The 25,038-nt window shown below is 41.7% G+C and overlaps 2 protein-coding genes across 2 annotated transcripts; one reads left to right on the forward strand and one right to left on the reverse strand.

Moving 5' to 3' along the window:
- Nucleotides 1-713: 713 nt before the first annotated feature.
- Nucleotides 714-20,067, reverse strand: LOC142964546 (NACHT, LRR and PYD domains-containing protein 3-like). Its single transcript, XM_076104906.1, has 12 exons — nucleotides 17,900-20,067; nucleotides 14,934-15,015; nucleotides 14,724-14,858; nucleotides 14,133-14,369; nucleotides 11,048-11,200; nucleotides 7,795-7,873; nucleotides 7,414-7,639; nucleotides 5,456-7,271; nucleotides 5,186-5,359; nucleotides 4,862-5,035; nucleotides 3,024-3,070; nucleotides 714-2,886 (listed from the first exon to the last, which is right to left on the reverse strand). Exons 2-12 carry the CDS (start codon nucleotides 14,999-15,001, stop codon nucleotides 2,276-2,278), a joined length of 3,720 nt encoding a protein of 1,239 aa, XP_075961021.1. The 5' UTR covers nucleotides 15,002-15,015; nucleotides 17,900-20,067; the 3' UTR covers nucleotides 714-2,275.
- A 1,724-nt stretch (nucleotides 20,068-21,791) lies between these two features.
- On the forward strand, nucleotides 21,792-23,527 carry LOC142964550 (E3 ubiquitin/ISG15 ligase TRIM25-like). The gene has a single exon (XM_076104915.1). The coding sequence runs from the start codon at nucleotides 21,979-21,981 to the stop codon at nucleotides 23,050-23,052; it is 1,074 nt and encodes a 357-aa protein (XP_075961030.1). The 5' UTR covers nucleotides 21,792-21,978; the 3' UTR covers nucleotides 23,053-23,527.
- The last annotated feature ends 1,511 nt before the right edge of the window (nucleotides 23,528-25,038 follow it).

Here is a 25,038-nt window from a genome sequence, read left to right on the forward strand (position 1 = left end):
TTGTCCATCTTGGAAGCTTGAGCAAGATTCTAAAAGCATCATTAAATGCCACCTGAATCTTCTTCATTCTGGCTTTACTACAGCTGCACCACAGGTGGGCTGTATGCAGTAGAGTACAGTAGGCTCTGAAGAGAGCTGTTTTAACGTCATCTGTACACATGTGAAATTTACGTGCCAGCATATTAGCTTGAGCATACAATTTGCAACACTGCCGCTGCACATCGTCATCATCACTTAGGTCATTCCTGATGATGTGACCCAAATATTTCATTTTGTGCACCACATTTAGCTCTTGACCTCCCATAAAAAATGAGGGAAAATGTAGCTTCTGATCCTCCTTGAGTTTAGCAATCTGGATAACACTCTTTTTAGAGTTGAATTTGATGTCATACTGCACGCCATACCGTGAGCAGACTGAGCAATTTCTGTAAACCAGCGCTATAAGGAGACAGGACCACTAAGTCATCAGCGTACATCAGATGGTTAACAAGACTTTCCCCCACCATACATCCTGTCTTACACTCTTTTAGTTTTTTCGAAAGATCATCCATATATAGATTAAAGAGCAGGTGACAGTATTCCACCTTGTCGGACGCCATTGGTCACTAGGGATGGTCATCATTATTGTGCATAATGTATGTATTCTAACAAGAACAGGAAAATGCTGAACAGAAATGTCAAAGATATGTTTTTGGAGAAATGTAGGAACAATGTCATCTTTACCAGAGTCAGCTTTATTAACAAAGTACTGTACGTGTTCACATACAAGCAGTTAGTTTAGTTTTTGTTGCTCTGAATGCACAAAAGACCAACAGCATGTTCAAACAAAACCTATAACCTGTCTATGCAATGACATCAGTACTGTGTACTAGCAATCATTCAAGCAGTACTTTGTAAAGGTGTCCTGTTGATGCTGGTAAGGCGTATACATAGTGCTTGTTAGCCATGACCAAAGCTAGTGAGCTACAACAACGCACCTGATCTGAAGTAGAGAGCACATCTTCTTCACATTTGATGAAAGATCAACAGTTGTCTTCTTTTGCTGGAACATATTCTTCTCCCTGGTGCTACACAGAACTGCTCTTTGAATATATATATATATATAACATATAATATATAACATTCTCTCTCTCCTTCTGTATGAATTTAAGCTCAGCTTGTAGCAGCTCTGTTATTCATATCAATCATTCAGTGCTGTCAGCCTCTCAAGAGAAGAGCTCTCTGACCTCATGGAGACTACGCAGACTCCCTCAGAGACCAGCAACACTGGACTTTGGTTGGAATGTACAAAATACAAACTAGTTTTATTTGGTTTATACAATAAAAACATTGAAGGTTACAGAAACAGATGATGTAAAAAGTAAAGAAAATAAAAGATAAAATGTCAAAAACCTCAAAAGTTCAGATCACCAATAAGCCTCGTCACACATCACACATGAATACATGAATGAAGATCAGTGAAACATGATCATCATTAAATGATCACATGATCAGTAAGAATACAAACCAAAGAATGAAAAGTTAAATCATGACACATTCTGCATTATAATATATCTTCATTGAATCAACAGCCGAGTTGGTTCTTGATCAGTAGTTTGGTTCAAACTTCTTTTGTCTCTTTTGATTTGTTTCTATGAGTTTCATCAAACTAGCACACAGTCAGTGATGAATGAAGTCAAAGTGAACAATACCACGTGAAGAACGAAGCTGCATTGAACTAATCCTTCATTTGATACAGTGTTCTGATGGATTTGGACATTTCTGCTTTGACGTGATGTTTATGTGCTTTATTATCTAGAATCATCCAAAACTTTGATTTCTTTTGATCTCAACGTCACTTCTCAAAGTTTGTTCATTTGTTACACGATGATCAAAGAAGATGAATTTAGTTTGTTCAAATCAAAACAACTCTTCACAACTTGTGGTTCTTGTTCCACAGATGCTGAATTTGATCCAGAAAGACTCTTGTTTGACATTCGGAGGTTTTTCTGAACACAAACAAATGTTTCAAGACAACAAAGTTCAGTTTTCTACACAAAGTCAAAGATGTTTCACAGCTTCTCTCAGACAACACATCATTTCAGGTCATTACATGGACCTCGCTCAGCTCTTTCACACATCCATCTGCAACACCACAAGTCCCAGAGAGCTCTCAACCCCCCAGAGTCCAGACCAGCTCAGGTACCCCTCACCTGCTCCAACTGCACCTACAACCACTGAGAGATCAGGTTGGTACCAACTCACATCAGCTGTGTGTGATCCTGTACACACTGAACTATCTGGTCAGCAGAGAGGAGGTTCCTCTAGCAGGAGGAGACTCTCCCTCCTCCAGAGAACACAGAGACACTGAGGAAGGACACCAGGACCTGGACCAGAACCTGGACCAGAACCCAAAGCCAGGATAAAGAGGTTCAGTGAATGTGGTGTTGAAGGTGTGGAGGTGGATCAGTGTGTCAGAGGAGACTCTGTAGAAGGACAGAGAGCCAGCAGGACAGTCCACATACACTGCTACTCTACCAGAGGAGGAGGAGGAGGAGGAGGAGGAGATGGGTGTTCTTGTCGTACTGTGATAGACATAGTAAAGACCATCAGAACATCTCAGATTCCAGGACTGATCATTCCTTCCAAACAAACAGTCATCACTGTCTCCTCTCCTCCTGATTCCTCTGTAACTCACTGATATATGAACGTCTCCTCTCCACTCGACCTCCCAGTAACAGCGACCAGTCAGACCAGTTCTACACAGCAGCTGATGATAGACATCAAACCTGTCTGGATGATCAGGATATGACTGAACCTCCTCCACATGTGTCACCTTCCTGTTGTTGTCAGACAGTTTGATGTTTCTGTTCACTGTGTTTGTGTCGAGTGTGAGTTCACAGGAATCTGATGGAGAGAACAAGACAACACAGCTGCAGTTATTAATCTATCATCTGTTTGATGATGACATCAGAGATGTGAATGAGTGATGTCACAGTTTGAAGATGCTTTGTTTCCATGAATCAAACTCAAAGCACACTTACACTTCCTCAGACCTGGTCTGGACCATCGGACTCCAGCAGGCTCCACCCTGAAAGGAGGAGGGGGGTCAGAGCAGCATGGAGACATGGACATTACATCGCTCTCACACACAGAGCTTTGTTATTCATGTTCACATGGAGCACTTATTATTCATCAGCTCATACTCTTTGACTTCACTGGAGCTTCTTCTGATTGGCCCATGACGACAGCTCATTATCTTCACTTATTCATGATGTATTATTATCAGTATTATATTGACCATCATCCATTTCACACTCAGTTTCCTCTACAGTCAGTCAGTGAATCACATGTTTAAACCTGCATCAATTGATTTCTTTGTCCACTTGTGGTTCAGTGAAAACAAGCTGTAAACACAACATGTGACATCTTATAAAGTAGTTGTGTCTAACATGATATCAACAGCTGCTTCCACATCCAGCAGTTACACATCAACATGATGACTCATCAGGAGTCTTTGTGTTTGTGTCACCTGATGAATGGAAGTCCACTATTCTCTCTTGTAGCTCTGTGTTTGGTCTCCACCACCTCCTGAGGGAAACATCTGTCTCTTTAGCTGCTAAATGCTCCACTATGTTCACCAGCTCGTCTCTAACTGAGTCTGTCTGCTGTTTGCTGCTGAGCAGGTAGTGAACAGTGGCTTCATCACAGCTTGTTGGATGAAAACAGCTGCTGCTGGAAACACTGAGACTCAACCAAACAGGAAATGTGCTGCAGAACCAAAACTAGGAGCTAAAAGAGGCTAAAAAGCTGCGTAGAGCTGCAGAGATGGAGACAGTTCTCTGTGGGTTCATCACCACCACACGACTCTTCACCGTCACACAGAGTCAGCTGATCCGTTGTCAATATAGAAGTATTGATTGTTGGATGTTTTGGTCCTGACAAGCGACCTCTTGTGTTTGTGTAATAATGACTGTTGTCTCTCAGAAGTAAAGGAGGAAGTATCCTGAAATCACTACAGCGCCACAAACCCTCTGATGGAGGAGGTCGGGGGGGATGGTTGGATGTACAAAGCTGTTCACGTCCCGTCTCCTAGCAACAGTCAACACTGGTTTCTATCATCTGTAATCTGGGGGTGAAAATATTACAGTTCAAGTCCGTCTGCAGCCACAGAGCACTGCCTGTGTCCCCCTAGAACTTTGGTCCAGTCCTCAATAAACCTCTTTGGGCTCTGACACACCATGTCCACAATCAGCTGTTGGTTCTTCACTGAGCGTCTGTGGCCGACTGTCACCTGTAGTTTCAACAAGTCGACTCTTATCAGCCAGGGAACTGGCTCTCAGTGCAAAACAAACCACAACCAGGTAAAGCTGAACTCCTTTAAAACAGGAAAACATTCCTATTGTGATGATTCATCAAGACGCTTTAAACAGATTGTTTCTGTCTGTCTTCTCACAATAATGTCTGGACTAAAGGACAACACACACGAGCATCAAAACATCTATTGTTTGATATGAGCCCACAAACCTGCAGCGTGATGAAGTTGACTCATGTCAACCCACCATGATGCCCGTCAGCGTGTCAGGATACACAACTGTCCTATTTTCTAATGTTGAAACAAGACAACGCTCCAGAAAAACAACAGATTCATCACCTTCCCTCCCTGTTTGGGCTCATCCTGGCTACTGTTCCCTGACTACTTCTGTCTGTATTGATGGTCTGATGTGGGACACAAACAGTTTGATGAGTCTCTGGTAGTTTGAGGTCAGCTTGGTGTGTCAGGGTCATATTAACCAGGCTGACAGTGTGACAGAGAAAAAGTCTCCAGCTCTACCTCCTCCATCAGACTGATTGTCTGTGGCTGCAGCAGGCCTCTTCATACCTGAGAGTTTCCAGTCTCCAGTGAGGATCCTTCAGTCCATCAGACAGCAGGTTCACTCCTGAGTCTCCTGGATGATTGTAGCTCAGGTCCAGCTCTCTCAGATGGGAGGGGTTGGAGCTCAGAGCTGAGACCAGAGAAGCACAGCCTTCCTCTGTGATCAGACAGCCTGACATGCTGCAAACACACAAAACAACACACAAGTCACATGATCTGAGGGAACTGTGAGGGCTGGAAGGTTTATGTGTATTACTGTCATCACCAAGCTGTTTGTGTGTAAACTTTAAACTTAGTACTTAGTCCAATAAAAGTAATTGACAGGGTCACCTGAGAGTCTCCAGTGTACAATGTGGACTCTCCAGTCCTCCAGACAGCATCTTCACTCCTGAATCCTGCAGGTCGTTGTTACTCAGGTCCATCTCTCTCAGACTAGAGGACTGGGAGCTGAGAACTGAGGACAGAGCTTCACAGCTTCTCTCTGAGAGGTTACAGCCACTCAGTCTGAAGAGACAATGATGAAGAAAAATAAACAATAAGTAGAAAAGACAGCAGCTTATTTAAGTTATGATATATGAATCTAACTCTCTCTGTACTTACAGAGCTTTGTTGGAGGCTTTGACCACTGGCAGCAGCCTCAGAAGAGCCTCCTCTGAAGCAGAGTATTTCTTCAGGTCAAACACGTCCAGATCTTTTTCTGATGACAGTAAGATGAAGACCAGAGCTGACCACTGAGCAGGAGACAGTTCATCTGTGGAGAGACGTCCTGAACTCAGGGACTGTTGGATTTGCTCCACTAGAGAACCATCATTCAGTTCATTCAGACAGTGGAACAGATTGATGCTTTTCTCTGGAGACACATGCTCACTGATCTTCTTCTTGATGTACTGGACTGTTTCCTGATTGGTCTGTGAGCTACTTCCTGTCTGTGTCAACAGACCTCGTAGGAGAGTCTGATTAGTCTCCAGAGAAAGACCCAGGAGGAAGCGCAGGAACAAGTCCAGGTGTCCATTTGGACTCAGTAAGGCCTTGTCCACAGCACTCTGGTAGAGATGTGTTAGTTCAGGTTTGCCTCTAGAGACTTCAGACCAACGGGAGGTTGTTTGTTCTTCTGACAGCAGATTGACTCCAGAGTTGATGAAGGTCAGATGGACATGAAGAGCAGCCAGAAACTCCTGAACACTCAGATGGACGAAGCAGAAGACCTTGTCCTGGTACAGTCCTCTCTCCTCTCTAAAGATCTGTGTGAACACTCCTGAGTACACTGAGGCTGCTCTGATATCGATGCCACACTCTGTCAGGTCGGATTCATAGAAGATCAGGTTCCCTTTCTGCAGCTGATCAAAAGCCAGTTTTCCCAGAGACTCAGTCATCTCCCTACTCTCTGGACTCCAGTGTGGATCTGTCTCAGCTCCTCCATCATACTTGACCTTCTTCAGTTTGGACTGAACCACCAGGAAGTGGATGTACATCTCAGTCAGGGTCTTGGGCAGCTCTCCCCCCTCTCTGGTCTTCAACACATCCTCCAGAACTGTAGCAGTGATCCAGCAGAAGACTGGGATGTGGCACATGATGTGGAGGCTTCGTGAGGTCTTGATGTGGGAGATGATCCTGCTGGCCTGCTCCTTATCTCTGAATCTCTTCCTGAAGTACTCCTCCTTCTGTGGGTCAGTGAACCCTCTGACCTCTGTCACCATATCAACACACTCAGCAGGGATCTGATTGGCTGCTGCAGGTCGTGTGGTTATCCAGAGGCGAGCAGAAGGAAGCAGTTTCCCCCTGAAGAGGTTTGTCAGCAGCACATCCACTGAGGTGGACTCTGTAACATCAGTCAGGACCTCATTGTGGTGGAAGTCCAGAGGAAGTCGACACTCATCCAGACCATCAAAGATGAACAGAACCAGGAACTCTTCAAACCTGCAGATTCCTGCTTCTTTGGTTTCACTGAAGAAGTGATGAACAAGTTCCACCAAGCTGAACTGTTTCTCTTTCAGCACATTCAGCTCTCTGAAAGTGAATGGAAATGTGAACTCTATGTCCTGGTTGGCTTTGTCTTCAGCCCAGTCCAGAGTGAACTTCTGTGTTAAGACTGTTTTCCCAATGCCAGCCACTCCCTTTGTCATCACTGTTCTGATTGGTTCCTCTCCTCCAGGTGAGGTTTTAAAGATGTCTTCTTGTCTGATGGTTGTTTCTGGTCTGTGTGGTTTCCTGGATGCTGTTTCAATCTGTCTGACCTCATGTTCATCATTGACCTCTGCAGTCCCTCCCTCTGTGATGTAGAGCTCTGTGTACATCTGATTCAGAAGGGTTGGGTTTCCTGCTTTAGCGATTCCCTCAAACACACACTGGAACTTCTTCTTCAGGTTACATTTGAGTTCACGCTGACAAACTGCAGCAGGAAGTCCTGAATGACTTCCTGAATAAAAACAAAGAACATCAATGAATAAATTATTAGACAAATATGTCAACATATCTGAATATATGTTGGTCCATCTCTTGAGACGTTAGTAAACGTCCCATTTATCCAGCATGTTAAATCTTTAGAGAAATCCTCTTACTGCTCTGCAGACAGTCAGCCAGCTCCTCCTGCTTCATTCTCCTCAGGAAGTTCATTGTGATCTTCACAAATGCCTCTCTGCTGCTCCTCCTCTGCTCTTCATCCTCACCGTCCAGCACCTCCTCATCCTCCCTCTGATCTAAGCATTCTGGGTAATCTGAACTCACAACCTTCTGGATCTTCTTCAGCTCGTTCTTCACAAAAGTGACGATGTTCTCCTCCAGCAGCTGGAACAGAATATTCTATGAATGACACAAACTAAAACCATGGAAGCAAACATCAGATCCATGTTGGACAGACTGACAATCCACTGGTCTACAAAGTGCATCATGGAGATGATTGTGAACACAATAGATGTAAAAGTAGTTGTACATGTACAGACCATAAATATGGAGTCCAGGTGTGTTTGATGCTGCTGGGCAGACTGACCTCTGGGAACCTCTGAGCTCTCCTGGTCCTCTCTGTGGAGGAATCATGAACAATCAGCTCACATTGTGTCTGTACCATTAACACAAATACAACAATCAGTTAAAGATGTTGTGTTCTGTCATGATTAGTGTTGGGCAACGATAAAAAATTTGAATCGCGATTAATCACATGATTTTTGCCAATTATCACGACAATGTTGACTTTTTTTATGATCACAGAATGTTGGACTAGCTCTGAGGAATGCACCTCTTATTGAGTCATGCAGTGATTCACAGAAATGTTCTCAGTCGTTCCTCTCTCTGGATCGGCTGCTTCTCCTGCTTTGAATATCTTAGTTGTATTTACAGACCCACTAATCTTACTGTTGATCTTTCATTATGGAACAATATGACAGAGTTCTTATTCTTGGTGATTTTCATATCCATGTTTGCTGCTCCTCTTCCTCGTTTACCTCTGACTTTATCAAACTCTTAGATTCTTTTAGTTTGAGACAGTTTGTGAATCAACTGAGGCATGACAGAGGACTCACCTTAGACCTTGTGCTCTGGGTTGGTTTCTGTGTTGATGATGTGAATCTAAGTGATCACAAGGCAGTGCTTATCCAGGTTCCACTCCTCTCTCCTGATCACAAACCCCCACAATGCTTCACTCCCACCCCCTAAACTTCTGCTTTCACTGAATCACGCACGACTTTTAACACCAATGAACAACTTGGCCTCTCTACAGAGGAGCTCCTCGGTACGTCTCACAGTTCCTGCACAAACATTTTAGATTCCAGAGCTCCATTCAGATGTAACAAGTTGAATCCTTCTTCTCTCTCATGGTTTAATGAAGATGAGAGGAACTTAAAGAACGCAGGAAGGCAGAACCAAAGTGGAAACAAGATAAACTCAGTGGGTCCGTTGCATCGCTAGAACATCTAATGTCGACCGATCAGCAAACGATTAAAGAAGCAAAGAACTCATATTTCTACAATCTGGTCACTAAACAGAGTCACAATCCTCTTTAGAACCATAAACTATGATCTTAGCCAACAAGTTGATTCAACACCAGAGATGTGAGGAGTTTATAAATCATTTCAAAATAAAATCCTGGAGATTCTGCAGCATTTTAATACTGACCTTGTTGAGCCTGATGTTGACTCCTGTTTACCTTCACCACTAACCCACTTTAGTGAAATCTCTCTGTCAACCTGGAGAGAGTCATTCATGCTTAAAGATGTTACAGCTCGTCTTGAAAGCCTTGAACGACCTGGCTCCTTCTTTTATCTGATCTGATGATTCCTTATGAGCTGCTGCCTGAGATCTTCAGGCAGAGCCTTTGTGATAATCTTCCCTGTGCTCGTACTCTTCTACTGTGACTTAGCTTGTGTGCTTCAATGTATAACACACTGAAAATAAAGACTTTTTGGCCCTGTAATTATTACCTCGATTATTTTTGTAAATTTTACAAGAAATTATCATTTCAGTGATTTTACTTTAAAATATCACCTTTTATTTAATGTGTTACTTGGTGTTTCTTTGTAATTATATATCCTCATTTTTATAATTAAATTGTGATCATTCACACCAAGTAATATCTACTAAACTACTGTATTGAATGCACTACCTGACACAACAAAGTAAATTGTACTTGGGTAATACGAGTGAAACCTGGCAACCTATAGCGTGTCTCAGGGGGTGGACAACCCCTAACCCTAACCTGGACAAAGACGGCAGAGTTTCACCTGAGGAGAGGAACTTCATGGACGGGAGCCAGTGGGGTAGGTTATATGTTTAATTAATGTTCTACGTTGCTGTTGAGCCTTCGGTCAAGTCTGTGTTTGAGTCGTGAACACTGAAGAGTAGTGAACTGGTCAGTTTAGCGTGCTAGCTAGTTAGGCTATCGTGCTAGCTAACTTGGGGCAGCATTACAGACATGGCTCACGGCGCTACATTTTGTGGCTGTTTTTGGTGGTTTTGGTCACGATGTTACAGGGTTCTCCCTTGAAAAGTTGTTGGCCTGGGGACACGTTGCTCGACCAGCTGCGCTCCGTCCGGGGAGGGGAGGGGAGGGCCAAATTACTTCGGTTAAGTCAGTGGTTCTCAAACTGTGGGGTGCGGCGGTATTGCAGGTGGGGCGCAGGGGGAAATGCAGAATTTGTTTATTTCAAGAACTGTATTCATACCTGCAAACTTGTCGCTTTTAGGCGAAATTCGCCGTTTTGAATCAAAATATATCATCGTGTAGAACAGTAGAGCTTTTTTTTTGGGGGGGGGGGGGGGGGTCAACTGGCCAGCCAGCGTTTCTCAGATTGGAGTGAGACGAGGAGAAAAGGTGATGTCGTGATCTTCACAATAAAACATCTCTGATGTGACGTGTGGAGTCTTGGCCAATCAGCGTTCAGATGTCTACACCGTCTTTCCCTCCGTTACAGTTTAAGTTCCGTTATGTTCCGTTACCGTTCAGACTTGCTGGGTTCAGTTCACGCGGTCACTCGTTAACGTTAAACCGGAACACCGGCGCATCTGGTTGCAGGTTGTTTGTTTTAACTCAAAGTAGAATGAGGATGATACTGATGAGATGATGAGGTCAAAGAGCTTCATGAAGAGGAGGCTGTCTGTAGCGCAGCTTGACGCAGGGCTGAGCTGTGAGTGGAGCTGGGCCTGGATAAAGGTGGAGCTGGGCCTGGATAAAGGTGGAGCTGGGTGGAGGTGGGCCTGGATAAAGGTGGAGGTGGGCCTGGATAAAGGTGGATCTGGATAAAGGTGGAGCTGGGCCTGGATAAAGGTGGAGGTCTAAACAGACGTGAGTACAGCTTCCTGCTGTCACAGTGTTTTAAATACGTTGATGAGGCAGGGTATGCTACATGCAGCCTCTGCTCCATGAGATGAACTACAGCAACAAGGGCTCACATGTCCTCTCATCACACTGTTCACTGTGATGACCACAGCCAGTGGCCCCTCAGCTGTGGAACTCTCTTCCTGCTAATCTAAGGCCGGAACGTTCAGGTTCCTCTTTAAACCTCTTCTGAAGACTCACTTTTACTGTTTGACTTATTTTTACATCTGACGCATTTTATTTATTTAAATCTTATTTTACTGTTTGATTGTGTTTCTTATTTGCTTTCACGTTTTATTGTGAAGCACTTTGTCACTTTATTTTGAAAAGGTGCTATTTAAATAACGTCATCATCATCATCATCATCATCAGTTTGAAATTCTCACCTTTCATCAACAGAGTGGCGTCCATCTTTGAAGACTATAGGCTGACCCATAGACCGGTCACTTTTCATGGACACACAGCTGGGTCCAGGTCCAGGTCCAGGTTCAGGTTCAGGTTCATGTCCAGGTTCAGGTTCAGGTTGTTCCAGCTTCCTCCTGATAGAAACACCAGATACATTCAGTGATGTAATAAACCTACTGTACTCAGTGTATTAGTATTCTGGTAGTTTTAGGAGACGTTTAGTATGAAATCAATGTTTCATGTAGAAATGTTTCAGTGTTGATGTTGGACCAACAGTCCCAACAGTCCCACGTGCAGCTATTATTATTATCACAGCTGTTATTTTACTTTTAGAATGCTACATCTTAAAGCTCATATTTAAAATAAAATGCTCCTGGTATGTGTGACACATATCTGCACTCATTTTGTTTAGTTTTTCACAGGTTGCAGTTTGTTGTTATTATCTTAGAAAGATATTCACAATAAGCTATTTTTTGCCAAATATTAGTTATTTCTTGCACAGATTGAACTTTATTTGCATTGTTCTAACAAAGTGATGCACATTGTGTTTGTTTTTGTCTGATGGAGCGATCTGGTTTACTTGAAAGTAATTACAATTTTCTTTATTCTATTATTTGAAAAAGCACAGACGGAGGAGTCACAAAATGTTATTTCAATAAAAGTTCAACATGGACCATTTTGTTACAGTTTTGTTGGGGCGGTGGGGCATGAACATTATCCTTCCTCCAAAGTGGGGCGCGACAGAAAGAGTTTGAGAACCACTGAGTTAAGTGAAGCTCACTTCTGCCACACAGGTGCTTTGCTGTGCTGAGTCAGCACACAGCGCGCTCTCTCACATCCTCAAGTGCAGCCGAGGTCGAATGAGGGAAATGTGACAAGACGGGGAGTCATAGCTGAGCAGCAACAAGCACCCTCTGGTCCTGTGCTGACACATATCCCATGTGTGGTGGAGTTAGTGACTTTAGAGCGAGTCTAATACACTTAACAATATTTTGTCACTATCATATTCTGACATATTTTTACAGTAACTTATATTTCTGTCATCAGTTTCAAACTGGTCTCTTATGTCTCTATCCAGTGCGGTGTCCTTGATGATGAAGGCTTTGGGCATGAAACAAGGTGCCAGTACTGTGTTGAGTTAGTGTCACATATCAACATGACCAGACCTGCTGTGTATCTCAGTATTAACGTTATGTTGGCTTGTTTATGTGCTGGTTTTTTGTGTGGGGATAAAACATGCTATCAATATGAAGACTGAAGCCAAAGTCAGATTTAATGTTCATGTTTTAACATAATTCTCTATATATTTCACAGGATATTAAAGGACGTTGACTCTCAGCAAGTTGACATCAACAGTTGACGCAAAGTAAACTCAACTTAGTACTGTTATACTTTAACTCGACATATACATTTGAAGTCGTAGTTTGTGTTGCTGCATTATACTGGGAGGACTACTGCATTCATTGTTTTAGCAAGGTACCTCATCTTGATCATGTTGTTTTATTGTCTTTTGTTTCAGATCAATGAGGAGTTCAGAAGAATAACCACAGTTCATCTGGAGCGAACCTTCTTGTCGAAATTGGACAATTGCACTACCAACTTTCTGGAGATACTTGGGACAAAGGGCGGAGCTGCAGGAACCAAGACCCATGCTGGAATCACCCAGCCTGGTAAAGTTTAGATATCATATATTAATATTATATAAAATGATGTTGGGCTCATATACACTGAGAATAGATACATAATGACGCATTTGAACACATTCAATAGTTTCCTCCACTATTGTCCTTTTTTGAGAACACATCAGACTCGATGACGTAAAAATGAACATTAGTAAATTTGAATTTCAAAGAAGTCATTGAATCATGAAGATCCATGGAAATGCAACACAGAAAGGCTTCACTCCTGACGATGTGTTCGTCGTCATGGAGGGAAGAGAGGTTCTTGATGACTGTCAAAGTGTGGCAAAGGCCCGCCTTCTGCTCATGGGCTTCATCTGCGTATCTAAGTGTTGTCAAGCAATACCCATCGTATCAAATTAAAAGCGTTTGTTAAATGACTAAACGTTTGTGTCCTTAAATTTCTTATTGGCAGCACTGATTTAGAAATGTTTTGTCTGGCAATGCCAACCAGATTCTATATGTTGGTATTGGAGTGTGTCTGTCAGCAGTGACCTCTTTCACCAGTTAACAAGTAAAGCTGCTGCAGTTTAAAGATGTTGTGTAGAAGCCTGATGTTAAGACGATTTCATTAATTAACAGTAGCCCAGTTTAAAAAATGCAACATTCATATTTGAATAGTTGTGTAGAGAAGTAGTAGATAAAAGATATATTGTTTAAATATTACTTAATATTTCTCAATAGAAAAAGTAAAGTAAAGCTAGTTAAATATACATGAAACACCGAATTGATTTTACTGGAGTTTTGTAATTAGATGCAAAGGTAGCCTGAGTAAAGATTACTATCAAAGGCTAAGTACATTTTATGTCTAAGGGAGAAATATTCAAGTAAAATTGAAAAATCAATTCTTACTAGTAAGTAAACTTAACTTGAGAATTCCTACCCCCCCACCCTTGTGCACTGGTCCTCTATAAGATGTAGAAACCTGCACACGGGGCTCTTCATCCCTCAGACTGCACACAGGAGCTCAGTGGGATGATTGAACCTTCTCTGCACAGAGAATAAATACTCCAAAGACAAACCTTCTCTCCTCACATTTCCTTATTTCAGTATTATAGCCCTCACTCGTACCATCATATAGTTCTACACCACACCGTACTAACGGGCCTTTGCTGTCCGGCCCCTCAGCTGTGGAACTCTCTTCCTGCTAATCTAAGGCCGGAACGTTCAGGTTCCTCTTTAAACCTCTTCTGAAGACTCACTTTTACTGTTTGACTTATTTTTACATCTGACGCATTTTATTTATTTAAATCTTATTTTACTGTTTGATTGTGTTTCTTATTTGCTTTCACGTTTTATTGTGAAGCACTTTGTCACTTTATTTTGAAAAGGTGCTATTTAAATAACGTCATCATCATCATCATCATCATCAGTTTGAAATTCTCACCTTTCATCAACAGAGTGGCGTCCATCTTTGAAGACTATAGGCTGACCCATAGACCGGTCACTTTTCATGGACACACAGCTGGGTCCAGGTCCAGGTTCAGGTCCAGGTCCAGGTTCAGGTCCAGGTTTACGTCTACGTTTACGTTTAGGTCCAGGTCCAGGTTTAGGTCCAGGTCCAGGTTCAGGTTCAGGTTCAGGTTCATGTCCAGGTTCAGGTCCAGGTTGTTCCAGCTTCCTCCTGATAGAAACACCAGATACATTCAGTGATGTAATAAACCTACTGTACTCAGTGTATTAGTATTCTGGTAGTTTTAGGAGACGTTTAGTATGAAATCAATGTTTCATGTAGAAATGTTTCAGTGTTGATGTTGAAGCTGTATTCAGTGCAGCAAAGACAGGAAGTGATGCAGTGAGGTGACCATGATGGTTGAAGAGTAATGCTGTCCAATCAGGATGAAGAGAGGAACCATGTGGTGTAAAAGAGTTTTACCTGAGTGTCCTTCTGACTTCGTCATCATCATCATCACCATCATCATCATCACCATTATCATCACCATTAACATCATCATCACCATCAGTTTGAAATCCTCACTTTTGATCAACAGAGTGGCGTCCATCTTTGAAGTCTATAGGCTGACCCATAGACCGGTCACTATTCATGGACACACAGCTGGGTTCATGTTCACGTTCAGGTCCAGGTCCAGGACAGTCTGGTCCCTGATGGATGCTGGTCACATGTATAGAAACAGAGTCAGTGAATGAAAGACTTTGAGTCATGGACAGGTAGAGATGGTCATCTCACCTCTGAGCTTTGGTGTGGCTGGTCTTAGAGGGAGGGACTCTCTCCTCTCTGTCCTCACACTGATTCATAGCAGAGTCCACACCTTCACACAAACACAACAACATTATTTCTCTTCATCATGACAAACACACACAGCTCATTCACCTCAATACTAAAGACACTCATGGGACAGTTTCCATGTTGTTGTCACTCTGAGCTGCAGAGTCCTCTCTAAGAGATGACGTTCACAATGCTCTTTAGTCTGTTGGCTTGTCTGAAGACTAGAGGAAGACTCTTCATCTGGCTTTTTATTGGCCTTTCTTTGGGGATGACGTCAGTTTTCACTTCTATTTGAGTGACTTTGAAAAGCTCTTCAACGTTTGAAATGTTCCTCTGTTTCCACGTCTACTACATCCAGTCAGAGCAGGAAGCAGCTACAAACAGGAAGTAATGTAAGCTGTGAACGTGCTTCAGTGTTTGTAAGATAACAGACTGTCAAAGTAAAAGCAGCTCTCTAAACTCTCTGTGTCTCCTGGAGGTCTGACAGTAATCTAGTAGAACACGTTGGCAGAGGAGACGAGTGAGGAGTCCAGAGAAAAGGACCGGCAGTGAATCCAGAGGCTGAGAGAGGAAAGTGGGCTTAACTGGCTGTTAGTTGAACCCTTCAATGAAACACTGTGAGCTCTCATCTGCAGATGTTTACTGATGTGTTGTCACAATGTAGTGTGCATCCTTTATTGTGACATGTCACCTGTTCATAGTTCATAACTTTATGATCTTTTGATCACTTTTCACTGTAAAGGTCTCAAGAGCAGATTGATCGGATCTGAAGTCCATCAGGTTAAATCTCTAGGAGTTAAAGTACGTTAGTAATAATAATAATAACGATAATTATAAGAATCATCATATAATCATAATAATCATAATGATAATACTTGTAATTATAATAATCATCATCATAATCATCACAGTAATAATAAATATAACCACTGAGTTCTGGTTCTAATCTACATGAAGTTTCATAGGTACCGTATGACGTCATCGTCCGCTCTAAAGCTACCGTACATCTCTCCAATCAGTACTTCCGGTCCGGATTTCAAAGTAAAGCATCGTGTGTCTTTTAGTTTACGTTAAGGAACAGAAGAGTAATTTAAGATCCTCAAAGTCTCTTAAAGTCAGGATGAGTCAAGACTGGCGACACATTCTTTTTGTATTTGTTTAACAGCAGACACTCTCTGTGTCCAAATGTCCTTCGGGACAATAAAGTCATCTCTAGTGTTGTTTTCATAAAAACACACAATTCAACTGAGAAGGAAATTAAAAAGAAATGTATTGATTATAATAAATATTTTTATTATTATGTTTAATGAAGTATAATAATGTTCTTAGAGCTCGTGTTAGGAAGTTAAACAGCTCATAATTCATCTCTAATATCTATTTTATATTCATGTGAAAACATCTTCAAACTACTGGATTTATTCAAGTTCATCACCAAAACTACATTTTACAGATGACATGTGAACACATCATGATAACGTTATAATGTACCTTCAGCCAGTACTCATGTTCACTGAGCAGAGCTTGAAGGCATCATAGTGTAACTGAAGTGAACCTCCTGTTGGTTAGCCGTTAGCGGTGCTGCTAACGTTACTAGCTCTCCTCCTGTTGGTTAGCCGTTAGCGGTGCTGCTAACGTTACTAGCTCTCCTCCTGTTGGTTAGCCGTTAGCGGTGCTGCTAACGTTACTAGCTCTCCTCCTGTTGGTTAGCCGTTAGCGGTGCTGCTAACGTTACTAGCTCTCCTCCTGTTGGTTAGCCGTTAGCGGTGCTGCTAACGTTACTAGCTCTCCTCCTGTTGGTTAGCCGTTAGCGGTGCTGCTAACGTTACTAGCTCTCCTCCTGTTGGTTAGCCGTTAGCGGTGCTGCTAACGTTACTAGCTCTCCTCCTGTTGGTTAGCCGTTAGCGGTGCTGCTAACGTTACTAGCTCTCCTCCCGTTGGTTAGCCGTTAGCGGTGCTGCTAACGTTACTAGCTCTCCTCTGATTGGTTGTTTACAATGAAACATGATCACAGATCAGAGACTATAAAGGTCTTGATCACATGTTTCTCACTCAGTGATGTCACGAGGCTCTGATCGGTGTTGACCGTTCTTTCATTACTGTAGTCTGATGTGTTTTCAACAACTCAAACTAATCAGACTTTACACTCATTTAACAAACTATGTCTGGTTTTGGTGTTAAACGGGTTCAGAAGGAACATTCCATGTAGATTTAATGAGAACTGTTTTTAGCTATAAAGGCAGAATTACTAGAATTCTAACAGTTAAATAATAATGTGGTCCACTAATGCAATCTGGATAAGTGGCAGGAAACGGATGTACACATAGATAATATTAAAAACCTGAAGTTACAATATGAATATAAATATGTAAACAAGATATATTGTTGTCACATATACACAAGGCCTTTAAAGACCAGTGACAAATTCTATATTTAATTTTTCATGAGTTCAATAGAATTAAACACATTTTTAATGTTCTCAAAAGCATTTCGTAACTCTCAGACAAAAAAAATACATTTGAATATAATCATTAAGTTTGAAGCTGGTGAGCTATAAACAGCATTTCATCTTTAATCTTCTCTGAATATAAATGTCCTGTAGGAGCTTGTACTCTGAGTAGCAGCAGTAACAGAGTTGACGGTGGTACAAAGTTAATGTTTTATCAACGCTGGTAAAACTTGTACTCGTGTCGTTTTTTATAGCCGTTGTAATATTTATCAAAGGATGATCTAACTTCCTCGTTCACCTTTAGTCTGATCTTCAAACCCTTCAGTCTGTTGTTAGAATCATAAAAGGCATCAACACGTTTCTCAGTGTCATCATAAATGATTTACACTGTAGAAGACTTCACAGCGTTTTAAAGCAGATTGTTTAGAGTTCAGCATCATGATGAAACACTTCCAACAGTAACCTCCGTGTCATTACTCACCTGAGGTGTGTGTGCTCGTGGGTTGACAGTCTCCCGTCACAGATTCTACTGGTGGAATAGATTGTGTTCAGCTCAGGTCAGCTGGTGACTTTGGTAACAAACAGTGATTGTGTTCCAGCTGATCACCTGAACAGTCAGCAAACACCTGAGGAGTAATAATCAGTCTTTACTCATCAATCTGACAATGTGGACTTCTTTACAATCACACACGTTTGGTTGTTTTAATTGATATTCCAGTTGTTTCTACTCACCAGGTGAGATCCTCTGTGCTGCCATCTGTGACGTTAAAAACTCCCCAATGAAGCCGGACTCACCTGAGTCAACCTTTGCTCCGTGTGACACTCACCTGATATCAGTTAATGTTTACCAAGCTGCACACACACTAAGAGGCCTGCTGCAGATCAGTACGTCACATTGTTAATAACACACAGTGGGTTTATTCCACCTCCAGGTTGGAAGCATGTTTCATGGAGCATAGACCTATAGAGTCTACTGAAGGTAGTAAATCCTTTAAGAGGTTAAACCATCCAACAAGTATTACTGCTTAAGCATACAGACTCCTGATCTCATGAAGTACTTCTTGTTTAATGATGCTACCATCTGGCTCCATGTCCTGGTTCTCATATTTATATTGTATATTGGAACCAAACTCAGGTGGTGTAGTAATCCTACACCAGAATGCCACGACAACTATTCAAAATAGTATTATTGTGCATAATGTATGTATGCTGACAAGAACAGGAAAATGCTAAACAGAAATGTCAAAGATATGTTTTTGGAGAACTTGAGGAACAATGTCATCTTTACCAGAGTCAGCTTTATTAACAAAGTACTGTACGTGTTCACATACAAGCAGTTAGTTTAGTTGTTGTTGCTCTGAATGCACAAAAGACCAACAGCATGTTCAAACAAAACCTATAACCTGTCTATGCAATGACATCAGTACTGTGTACTAGCAATCATTCAAGCAGTACTTTGTAAAGGTGTCCTGTTGATTCTGGTAAGGCGTATACATAGTGCTTGTTAGCCATGACCAAAGCTAGTGAGCTACAACAACGCACCTGATCTGAAGTAGAGAGCACATCTTCTTCACATTTGATGAAAGATCAACAGTTGTCTTCTTTTGCTGGAACATATTCTTCTCCCTGGTGCTACACAGAACTGCTCTTTGAATATATATATATAACATATAATACATATAATATATAACATTCTCTCTCTCCTTCTGTATGAATTTAAGCTCAGCTTGTAGCAGCTCTGTTATTCATCTCAATCATTCAGTGCTGTCAGCCTCTCAGGAGAAGAGCTCTCTGACCTCATGGAGACTACGCAGACTCCCTCAGAGACCAGCAACACTGGACTTTAGTTAGAATGTACAAAATACAAACCAGTTTTATTTGGTTTATACAATAAAAACATTAAAGGTTACAGAAACAGATGATGTAAAAAGTAAATAAAATAAAGTACTGTGTACTCTTTGAATAATCTAATGTCAAAGTTGCTTCCAGAGACCAAGATTCATTATTTTTGTCTAACTTTAATGTGGGATTCAAATAGTACACAGTAAAATACTTCATATTATATCTGACTGTAGCTTTAATAATAATAAATAACAGGATCTTAAATCACTCTTCTGTTCTTTAATCGTAAAGAACGAAAACTAGAACTCACGCGATCCTTTACTTTGAAATCCGGACCGGAAGTACTCCTTGGAATGATGTGCGGTAGCTTTAGGGCGGAGGATGACGTCATACTGCACATACTAAACTTCGCTTTAAATCCATGTGTTCAGCTGACTGAAGAAAAACATCAAGTATTTCTGTAACTTCTTCTCACGAGACTTTGACCAAAGAGTCCTCCGAGAGTCCCTCAGTGAGAAGAGTCGCTCACTAACCTTTAGAAGCAGAGAAGAAGAAGCTGCAACACCACGAGCTCCAGAAGTGAAACTAAAGGAAACAGGAAGGGAGGGGCCGTCACGCAAGGAGAGAGGAAACGAGGGGTACATCCCAAGTCTCTTAATTGCATCCCCGTTTCCCTCACTTGGGTCCTTTCCTTGCGTCTTAGTCCCTCCCACCAGGGATGCATGGAGGAAACCATGCGAGGAGAGAGGAACGAGGAAATATGTTTTAAGAGACATGAGACGTCCTTTCCTCAGTTGCGTCACGTGAAGCGACGTCTGTTGCTGATGATGGTGCTGATGATCACAGCTGGATCAGATGTCAGTCGGCTTTAACAGCTGGAGAGACTTTAGAGAAGTTTATGTCTGTACAGGTGATCACTGTACTTAATAATAGTAACTAATAATACTAATTATATACTTTATTCATCTCCAGGGGGAAATTAGTTTATAACAGCAGCAAAGATAAACTTCAGCAAACGAAGTAACAGAGTAAAAATAAAATATTAAGAATGAAACATGCACAACATATACAATACAATAACAGAGTAGAACATATTAAATATAAAGACAATAAAATAAGAAATGCACAGTATGAAATAGAATAGTGTTAAATGAACTAACTAGATCAACTAAACAGTAGTGCAAAGACAGTGTAGCGGTGTTGTAGTCATGTGAAGGATGATCTGTTCAGAGGTGATTTATTATAGAGTCTTATAGCAGAATGTTCTCCTGTATCTGGGTCAGTCTGTCCCTGCAGTAGGTGGTGGAGAGGGTGGTCCGGGTTATCCAATATGGATAATAGTTTCTTCAGTGTCCTCCTCTCCACCACCTCTTCCAGATAGTCTTGTGAGCAGCCAATGATGGAGGCGGCCTTCTTAACCAGTTTGTTGAGTCTGTTGGTGTCTCCGGCTCCAATGCTGCTCCCCCAGCAGACTACAGAAGTACAGTGCACAGGTAGAACATCTCCAACATCTTGCTGCACATGTAACAGAGGTAATGATTCCACTTGCCATCACTGGCCATTGGTTGCTAATATTACTATATTATTTAAGTTATTGCTAATCCTTATCATTTTCATATTATTTCCTCCTTTAAATATAACTTACAACTTGTTATCATTAGTTCCCCACGAGACAATGTTACACACGGAGTTGTGTGTAACATTGGCGCCCTCTGCTGGCTGCTTGCAGACTTTAGTGGTGCGCCCTGCTTTCCTTAATAACCAAAATCGCGTCTCTTTCAACCTACAACTGAACAAACCATCAATATTTTAAAACCAATTGGTGTTTTGTGACACGTTGATATTGTAACCGTAGTTTAGCCGGTTGAAAATAGGTCTAAGACGTTCAGACCCCATTTCAACGCGTTTTCAACCAGAAATCAACGTTGAAATCCGGGTTAGTGCTCATTGGGTTAGATGGAAGGCAGCTGGGTGGACTGGGCAGGTGAGTTGAATGAATGTAATCAGGAGGGAGCCACACAGAGAAAGACACAGGAGGCAAAGCCTCATCGTGACACTTCTAGGGAATAAAGCACAAAAAATGTATTTTAATTGTCACATGTATACAAGTACATACATGAAATTCAGTATTAAACCGATCCTAAGTATTTGGGAGCAACAACCCGCTCCTCCTGCTCTGACAAACTCCGAGTCTATTTGGCTCCAACATTTGTTGTTCCCTCCTCTTTCATAAAAAACATGTGATTAAATTTGTGAGCTGGAAAGCTCGTTCACTGCAGATCAGTGAATAAACATCAAGTAAATGAGCACTTTTACATCTATTCTTTAAAAAGTGCATTAAAAACAAACGCTCTACATTGACATTTTAATAATTTAATAACATTTTAAAATATGATTCTAAAGTTATATTTACTGCCATTTTCATGCGATACTATGCATGTAATATATTGTATTTATAAAAAAAATTGAATTAAAAATCTGTTTTTGTCCAACAGAATTGCGTTATAAGATAATCAAAGTCTACTCAGCTCAGGTGTGTGTCGTTCCCTCCCCTTTCACAGATCTGCAAGTTAAAAGATGGGTGTAGACACCATGTGATCAACTGTGAGAGTCTCCACACACTGCAGATCAATGGACACACATTGAGGAAATGAGCGCACAGCTTTTATCTGGAAACAGAGTGAAACTTACAGACACTCGCTGTTGTCTGGAGAAGAAATGGCACAGCAAGGGATTTGGCGGGATCGAAAAAAACTGAGCTGTTCAATCTGTCTGGATCTTCTAAAGGATCCGGTGACCATCCCATGCGGGCACAGCTACTGCTTGAGCTGTATTAAAGACTGCTGGGATGAGGAGAACAAGAACACGCACAGCTGCCCTCAGTGCAGGCAGAGCTTCACATCGAGGCCTGTCCTGGTGAAAAATACCGTGTTAGCAGAGTTAGTGGAGGAACTGAAGGAATTAGAACATCAAGCTGCTTCATCTGATTGTTCCTATGCGGGACCTGGAGACGTGGCCTGTGATTTCTGCTCTGGTAGGAAGCTGAAAGCCTTCAAGTCCTGCCTGGTGTGTATGGCCTCCTACTGTGAGCAACACCTCCAGCTTCACTACGATGTTGCCCCTTTAAAGAAACACAAGCTGGTTGAAGCCACTTTAAAGCTCCAGGAGTACATCTGCTCTCGCCACGACGAGGTGATGAAGATCTTCTGCCGCACTGATCAGCAGTGCATCTGCTATCTCTGCTCCATGGATGATCATAAAGGCCACGACACCGTCTCCGCTGCAGTAGAGAGGGCTGAGAGGCAGACGAAGCTCGGGGCGAGTCGGCAAAAGATCCAGCAGAGAGTCCAGGACAGAGAGAACGACGTCAGGGTGCTTCGACAGAAGGTGGGGACTATCAACCTTTCGGCCGACGATGCTGTGACGGACAGTGAGAAGATGTTCAGTGAGTTGAGTCGTCTGATTGAGAAAATAAGTTCTGAGGTGAAGCAGCAGATCAGATCCCAGCAGGAAACTCAAGTGAGTCAAGCTGAAGCGCTTGAGGCGAAGCTGCAGCAGGAGATCGCTGACCTGTGGAGGAAAGATGCTGAACTGGACCAGCTCTCACGCACAGAGGATCACCTCCATTTCCTGAACAACTACCCCTCACTGTCCCGTCTGAGTGAGTCTGAAGACCTACCCAGAGTTGATATCCATCCTCTGCGCTCCTTTAAGGATGTGGCAGCGGCGGTGTCAGAGGCCAGAGATAAACTGGAGGCTGTTCTGAGTGAGGCAAGATCTCTCTGGCAGTGACTGAAGTAGATGTTTTACTGCCTCAAGCAGAGCCCAGAACCAGAGCTGAGTTTATGAAACATTCTAGGATTGTGGCTTCCATTATCTCCTGGAGACTCTGCTGAGCTGTGTGAGTTTAAATAATGATTCACCTCTAGACAGTAAATGTAGAGGTGTGTCTGCACTGCAGCAATCAAACATAGTGGGTGGGACTGTAGTGATTATTTAAGTTGTTTTCTTTCATCAGAGCAATTCACTGAAATTGTGAAAAAAAAAAAAAAATCAGTTTCTTGAAATGTATGCAAAAAAAAATGAACAGTAAATTTTGTTGACATAATCTTACATGTAATATTCAGAAAAACAATTTGTTAATCATCTTTCTTAGAGTGAAGTCAACTGTTTTTGGAAACATTTATGAAAAGTCAATGTTCAAAAACCTGCAAATAAATAAATTGTGACATGTCAGCATTTTATCAATAAACTGCTATTCCTTAAACTGTGTTCTTCCTTTGAGTGTCACAAACATCTGTCTGTTTCCTGCTTAATTGATTTCCATGGAATGTGTTTTGTTAAGATATTTTGTTAAGAGACAAGAACTAAAAGACAATCAAATAAGCCCCTCGTGTCAAATTGTGACTCTTTTGCAAAAAAAAAAAAAAACATTTCAAGACAACATTTCAGCAGAATGAGTTACTTTCAGATTTATTACACAACTGTTGGAGCTATTTATTTGATATTGTATTTTGTTATTTCATTTATAAGTAGTATTGTTTAATTATTGTAGATGTTTTGTATATTAAGATTATTTTTCTCTTTAATAGCAATTTGTTTAGTTATATTGTTTTTTGGGTAATTACTGTGGGCACCTGTTGCTATATATATGAGTAGAAGGATAGGACCAGCATGCACCGGGGTGGGCGTATAGTTTTTACCAGCATATCACATCACAGGAGAGACAGCACGACAGGAGTTTTGTTAGTTCGTTTGTTTGTTCGTTTGTTTGCTTTATTCAATAAACACAAAAATCGGAATCCTGCATGGACAATCCACTCTCTTCTGGCTGCGTAAAAATACCGACCACGGTGCATCAGTGGCGTTTGAGTATTGTTTGTTTAAGTTGGATGAAGTCGACAAATGGCCACTACATAAAGTAAAAACTACGCCCTTGGACTCAAAGGACCGATCCCTCATCGTTGGACATTGGATCGTTTTGGATTTCGTATGGATGATCAAAGAGGATTGTTTCATTCATCACTCTTGGATTCAACGTCAGCGGGACAACTGCTTTGGAGCGGATCAACAAAGCGCTGAAACATCTCAGAAGAAACGGGTACGTGATACGACTGCCGTATAGGAAGACGGTGAAACGAGTGGAGTTTAAAAGTCCGTATTCACAGTGATGTACATGCTTCTGGATGTTTAAACCTGACTGCGTTGAATCGCTACAAATGAACATTGCGCAACACCCGCGCACCACTATCGGCGGCTTTCATTCATTAAAAAACCCGACTTCAGTGTGTGTGTGGTGAATTGGACCTGATCGGCCTGTTAGCACCTTTGCTGTTTTTTGCTGCACTTTACCTGCATTCACGTCCGACGGATTTGATTGATGTGCGACAAGCAGTTTGGAAGAAGTGTTCAAAATGTCTGACGTTCAGTCGAAGGATGTTGAAACGCCTTCAGCAAGAAGAGACATTAAAATGACTTCTAAAGGCTTGGAGTTCTACACGGAAATGTACCAGCAAAAAAGGACTGCAAAATGCAAACAAGCCAAAAAGTGTTTGAGAAACATAAGTGCATTAATGACTTCCAATGAAAATGTAAATTCAGTGAATGCTGAGCTTTCTACGTTCATCAAGTGTTACCAAGATGCAAATGACATGCATACATCTTTTGTGAGCTTACCTTTACCTCAAGATGAAGTTACAAGGCAAAATCAGTACTTCAAAGAAAAAATGACAATGTTCTGTGACTTCACTGAAAAGGTAAACAGCTGGCTGTCTGAAA

This window comes from Anarhichas minor, unplaced genomic scaffold, assembly GCF_050575085.1.
Source record: "Anarhichas minor isolate MPS153535 unplaced genomic scaffold, ASM5057508v1 ptg000030l, whole genome shotgun sequence".
NCBI lineage: Eukaryota > Metazoa > Chordata > Actinopteri > Perciformes > Anarhichadidae > Anarhichas > Anarhichas minor.

Excerpts from the sequence above, each read along its gene's own strand:
- LOC142964546 (XM_076104906.1), bottom strand. The coding sequence starts at position 15,001 with ATGAATCAGTGTGAGGACAGAGAGGAGAGAGTCCCTCCCTCTAAGACC. Across the intron at positions 14,859-14,933 it reads AGCCACACCAAAGCTCAGAG|CATCCATCAGGGACCAGACT; the intron begins GTGAGATGACCA and ends ACATGTGACCAG. Across the intron at positions 5,036-5,185 it reads TGTACACTGGAGACTCTCAG|CATGTCAGGCTGTCTGATCA; the intron begins GTGACCCTGTCA and ends GTGTGTTTGCAG.
- LOC142964550 (XM_076104915.1), top strand. The coding sequence starts at position 21,979 with ATGGCACAGCAAGGGATTTGGCGGGATCGAAAAAAACTGAGCTGTTCA.